Raw genomic sequence first — 6,095 nt, 5'->3', positions numbered from 1 at the left:
GGGACTGGGATCACAGGACTGGGACTGGGATCGTGGATCTGGGATTGGGATCACAGGACTGGGACTGGGATCATGGATCTGGGAGGGATCACAGGACTGGGACTGGGATCACAGGACTGGGACTGGGATTGTGGATCTGGGTGGATCTGGAACTGGGATCACAGGACTGGGACTGGGATCGTGGATCTGGGACTGGGATTGTGGATCTGGGACTGGGATCACAGGACTGGGATCACAGGGACTGGGACTGGGATCATAGGACTGGGACTGGGATCACAGGACTGGGACTGGGATCACAGGACTGGGACTGGGATCGTGGATCTGGGACTGGGATCACAGGACTGGGACTGGGATCACAGGACTGGGATCATAGGACTGGGACTGGGATCGTGGATCTGGGACTGGGATCGTGGATCTGGAACTGGGATCACAGGACTGGGACTGGGATCGTGGATCTGGGACTGGGATCACAGGACTGGGACTGGGATTGTGGATCTAGGACTGGGATCGTGGATCTGGGACTGGGGATCTGGGACTGGGATCTGGGACTGGGATCACAGGACTGGGACTGGGATCGGGGATCTGGGACTGGGATCGTGGATCTGGGACTGGGATCACAGGACTGGGACTGGGATCACAGGACTGGGACTGGGATCGTGGATCTGGGACTGGGATCATAAGACTGGGACTGGGATCGTGGATCTGGGACTGGGATCACAGGACTGGGATCACAGGACTGGGACTGGGATCACAGGACTGGGACTGGGATCACAGGACTGGGATCATAGGACTGGGACTGGGATCGGGGATCTGGGACTGGGATTGTGGATCTGGGACTGGGATCACATGACTGGGACTGGGATCGTGGATCGGATCTGGATCTGGGACTGAGATCACAGCTCTGGAACTGGGATCACTGCTCTGGAACTGGGATCACTGCACTAGGACTGGGACCACTGTTCTAGACTGGGATCACTGCACTAGGACTGGGATCATTATTCTAGAACTGGGATCACAGCTCTGGGATCACAGCTCTGGAACGGGGATCATGGATCTAAGACTGGAATTGTTATTTCTGGACTGGGATCACTGCTCTGGGATGGAGCTCTGGACTGGGATCGTGGATCTGGGACTGGGATCAAGGATTTTTATCCCAGGACTGGGAGTGGGATCCCAGCTCTGGGACTGGGATCCATCCCTGTGACCCCAGCATGGCCCCCACCTTGACGATCCTCTCGTGCATCCGAGCCTTCCTGGCGTCCCCGCTGGCCCTGGCCTGGCCCAGGGCCGCCCGGCACCGCTGCGCTGCTCCAGCACAAGCGCCCGCCCCGGGGCTCTGGGGGGCAAAACCACCAAAATCCCAACAAATCCCCCCTTCTCCTGCCCCTTTGCCCTGCCAGGACGGGGCTGACCTGGGCTGGAGGCCGCTGGATCCTTTTTTGGTTGATCCTTCATTGGTTGATCCTTCGTTGGTGGATCCTTCGTTGGCGGATCCTTCGTTGGCGGATCCTTGGATTCCTCAACCTGTGGATCTACAGGAAAAGAGCACCCAAATCCCACCAGAACCCCCAAAATTGAGAGTTTTAACCCCAAAATTGACGTTTTGAACCCCAAAACTGGAGGATTTGAACCCCAAAACTGAAGGGTGTGAACCCTAAAACTGAAGGGTTTGAACCCCAAAACTGAGGGTTTGAACCCCAAAATTTCAGGGTTTGAACCCCAAAACTGAGGTTTTGAACCCCAAATTTGAGGGTTTTAACTCCAAAATGAGAGCCTGAACCCCAAAATGGGATTTCCAACCTTTCCACCCCAAAATTAGGGTCGGGGTCTCACCGTGGTCAGCGCCTAGCCCCAGCGCCTCCAGCTGCGCCTGCAACCTCTGCAAAACCACAGGAAAAACGGGAATTTTGGGGGAAATGAGGGGATTTTTTAGGGGGAAATTCTGGGGAATTTTGAGGAAAACGAGGGGATTTTTTAGGGGGAAATTCTGGGGAATTTTGAGGAAAACGAAGGGATTTTTTAAGGGGGAAATTCGGGGGAATTTTGAGGAAAACGAAGGGATTTTTTAGGGGGAAATTCTGGGGAATTTTGAGGAAAATGAAGGGATTTTTTAGGGGGAAATTCTGAGGAATTTTGAGGAAAATGAGGGGATTTTTTAAGGGGGAAATTCTGGGGAATTTTGAGGAAAATTTGGGGATCTTTTAGGGGAAATCCTGGGGGTTCTGGGTGTACCTTGGCCGCCCTGAAGTGGCTCAGGGCTGTGGCGTTGTCCCCACGGCGTTTGGCCAGCAGAGCTTCCCTCTGCAGCTCCTGGAGGCGCCGGCGGGGATCGGGATCGGGATGGGGCTGGGATTGGGATCAGGGTCGGGATTGGGGTCCGGGGATGGATCCAGGGGGGGATTGGGGGCTGGGGGCTGCACTGGGGCAGCTCAGGGGTCCCTCCAGGCTTGCCCAGAGCCACAGGAGGGGGAATGTCAGCACGGTTGATCGGCTTCCCGCTGCGGACGGAGTCCAGCATCTGCTCCAGGGTCTGGGGGGAAAAAAAGGGGAAAGTTTGGGGAAAATGGTGTGAAATGGGGGCAGGATTGGGGGAAATGGGGTGAAATGGGAAAAATGGGGTGAAATGGGGTAAGAATTAGGGAAAATGGTGTGAAATGGGGGCAGGATTGGGGGAAATGGGGTGAAATAGGGGCAGAATTAGGGGAAAATTGGGGAAAATGGTGTGAAATGGGGGCAGGATTGGGGAAAGGAGGGAATGGGGCAGAATTGGGGGAAAATGGGGCAGGATTGGGGAAAATGGGGTGAAATGGGAAAAATGGGGTGAAATGGAGGCAGAGTTGGGGAAAATGGGGTGAAATGGGAAAAATGGGGTGAAATGGGGTAAGAATTAGGGAAAATGAGGCAAAATGGGGGCAGGATTGGGGAAAATGGGGTGAAATGGGAAAAATGGGGTGAAATGGAGGCAGAGTTGGGGAAAATGGGGTGAAATGGGGGCAGAATTGGGGAAAAATGGGGAAAAATTGGGGAAAAAGAGATGAAATGGGGGCAGGATTGGGCGAAAATGGGGTGAAATGGGAAAAATAGGGTGAAATGGAGGCAGAGTTGGGAAAATGGGGTGAAACTGGAATAAGACTCAGGTTTGAATGGAAGGAAATGGATGGGAAAGAGTAAAATAAAGGGGTGAAGTGGAATAATGGTAATATGGAATAAATTGGATAATCATAATGGAATAAGTAGAATGAAATGGGATATCATTGTCATGAAACTGGTCAGAAGTGGGAAAAGTGAGATAAAACTGGGATTAGAACTGGGAAAAGTGAAATACAAGCGGACTCAGGACTGGGAAAACTGAAATAAAACTGGGCTCAGGACTGGGAAAACCAGCACGGAACTGGTTCAGAACCGTGCCAAACCGCTCGATTTCGGGCAAACCCAGGGGATTTAGGGGCAGAGCGGGATCAGGTCCCGATTTGCGGGGTCCGGGCTCACCTTGAGGCCGCGCTGGAGGCGCCGCAGCCGCGCCCCGCTGCTCCCGCTGCTCCCGGCGGTGTTGGCGAGGGCGGCCCGGTAAAGCTCCGCCCGCTCCGACAGCTCGGCCAGCAGCGCCCCCGCGGGGCCGGGGTCCTGCGGGAACACCGGGAATATACCGGGAATATACCGGGAATACACCGGGAATATACGGGAATATACCGGGAATACACCGGGAATACACCGGGAATACACCGGGAATACACCGGGAATATACTGGGAATATACCGAATACACCGGGAATATACCGGGAGCATTGGGAACACTGGGGACACTGGGAACGTTGGGAACACCAGGAGCACTGGGAGTACTGGGAATACTGGGAATACTGGGAGCACTGGGAATACTGGGAGCCCCTCCAGGACCCACCCTGGGATTGGCACTGGGATCAGATTGGCACTGGGATTGGATCAGGACTGGGATGGGCACTGGGATGGGCACTGGGACTGGGATCAGCCCTGGGATCAGCACTGGGATTGGGATCAGCCCTGGGATCAGCACTGGGATTGGGATCAGCACTGGGATCACCCCCGGGATCAGCCCCGGCCGTACCTGTGGGGTCTCTGCATCCTCTGTGCTCCCGGACCCCTCCTCCAGCACCTCCTGCAGCTCTGCCTGCCCAGGGATCCCGGGAATCAGCCTGGGATCCAGGGATCCCCAAAATCCAGGGGTCCCCAAATCCAGGGAATCCCAAAATCCAGGGATCCTCAAACCCAGGGATCCCAACATCCAGGGATCCCCAAAATCCAGGGATCCCCAAATCCAGGGAATCCCAAAACCCAGGGGTCCCAAACCCAGGGATCCCCAAATCCAGGGAATCCCAAAATCCAGGGAATCCCAAATCCAGGGATCCCCAAATCCAGGGAATCCCAAAACCCAGAGAATCCCAAATCCAGGGATCCCCAAATCCAGGGAATCCCAAAATCCAGGGGTCCCAAATCCAGGGATCCCTAAATCCAGGGAATCCCAAAATCCAGGGGTCCCAAATCCAGGGATCCCCAAATCCAGGGAATCCCAAAATCCAGGGATCCCCAAATCCAGGGAATCCCAAAACCCAGAGAAGAGAATCCCAGAAAAATCCCCAGGGATCCCTAAATCCAGGGAATCCCAAAATCCAGGGGTCCCAAATCCAGGGATCCCTAAATCCAGGGAATCCCAAAATCCAGGGGTCCCAAATCCAGGGGTCCCCAAATCCAGGGAATCCCAAAATCCAGGGATCCCCAAATCCAGGGAATCCCAAAACCCAGAGAATCCCAAATCCAGGGATCCCCAAATCCAGGGATCTCCAAATCCAGGGAATCCCAAAACCCAGAGAATCCCCAAATCCAGGGATCCCCAAATCCAGGCCCAGCACCTCCCCCCTCACCAACAGCTCCTCCTCGTTCTCCAGATCTTCCTCCCCTTCCTCCTCCTCCTCCTCCTCGGGGGGGTCCTGAAGGCAGAGCTGGGCCAGGGCCTTCACCGCTGCCACATCTGGGGGGGGACACAAAAATCAATTTTGGAGGATTTTACCCAAAAATGAGTAAAATGAGGGGAAGGGAGGGGGATTTACCTCGCTGGGGGTCACAAACCCAATTTTGGGGGAATTTCGAGGGGAATTTACCTTGCTGGGGGGGTCGGGGTCGCTCCCCCTCCCGGCCCCGCAGCAGCTGCAGCAGCTCCGCCTCCAGCGCCGCCTCCCCGTCCCCACCGGGACCGCCCCCGGTACCGGGATCCGCCAGCAGCCCCATCTGGGGAGGGGGCGACAGCGTGAGGGGACCCCCGGGATGGGATTCAGGGACCCCCAGAAGGGGATTCAGGGATTCAGGGACCCCCCAAAGTGCCGAGGGGAAGGAGGGGATTCAGGAACTCCCCCCCCACCTCCATCACCCAGATCAGGGGGTCCCGGGGGTCGCACGCACCTGCCTGGCCATGGCCGCCCCCCGGCCCGGGACCCTCCTGGCTCGGCTCATGGCTCCGTGTCCCGCCGGGCCGAGCTGGGATGAGGGAACAGAGGACATCCCCACTCTGATTTAAATCCGCAATCGCCCTCAGAACCCTCCAAAAATCCTCGGTGCCCCCCCGCCCCTCACAAGGCCCCGGGCGCGCCCCTCAGGCCCCACCGCGGCTTTGTCGCCTCCCAGAGCGCCCCACAAGGCGCTGTCGCCCCGCAGCTGTCTGCAGGCCCCACCCCCCGACCCCGCTACTGCGGTTTATCCCGGTTTTATCCCGTTTTTATCCCGTTTTGTCCCGGTTTATCCTCACTCACTTCCTGCTCCGCCGGCCGCTGTCAACACCCCGCGCTTTACAGCACCGCCGTCGCAAAAAAGCCGCTGTCGTAAAAGCGCTCTGCTTTGCAGCGCCGGAGAACTACAACTCCCAGTGTGCCCCGCTGCCGGCGGGGAAAAAGGCGGGAAAACCGTGCGGGGAGACGGTGGGCTGAATGCCCAGAGGTGCAAAATGCGTTGAAAATTCCAGGATTTTCGCCTAAAACCCAGAGGGTTTGGGGCTTTATATTGCGGTTGTGCCTTAGGGGAGCTGGGGGATATTTTATTCTATTTATTTGGGCTGTGAGGGCATTGAGGGCT

The 6,095-nt window shown here is 56.5% G+C and overlaps 1 protein-coding gene across 1 annotated transcript; it reads right to left on the bottom strand.

Moving 5' to 3' along the window:
* Positions 1–1,838: 1,838 nt before the first annotated feature.
* On the bottom strand, positions 1,839–5,816 carry LOC115916190 (coiled-coil and C2 domain-containing protein 1A-like). The gene is made up of 8 exons (XM_030969878.1): positions 5,777–5,816; positions 5,430–5,504; positions 5,132–5,258; positions 4,895–5,001; positions 4,081–4,143; positions 3,490–3,624; positions 2,233–2,530; positions 1,839–1,879 (listed from the first exon to the last, which is right to left on the bottom strand). The coding sequence occupies exons 2-8, from the start codon at positions 5,478–5,480 to the stop codon at positions 1,839–1,841; spliced, it is 822 nt and encodes a 273-aa protein (XP_030825738.1). The 5' UTR covers positions 5,481–5,504; positions 5,777–5,816.
* Between the last annotated feature and the right edge of the window lie 279 nt (positions 5,817–6,095).

This window comes from Camarhynchus parvulus, unplaced genomic scaffold (genome assembly GCF_901933205.1).
Source record: "Camarhynchus parvulus unplaced genomic scaffold, STF_HiC, whole genome shotgun sequence".
NCBI classification, from domain to species: domain Eukaryota; kingdom Metazoa; phylum Chordata; class Aves; order Passeriformes; family Thraupidae; genus Camarhynchus; species Camarhynchus parvulus.
The sequence above is the reverse complement of the archived record's forward strand: the minus strand, read 5'-3'. Positions and strand labels throughout refer to the sequence as shown.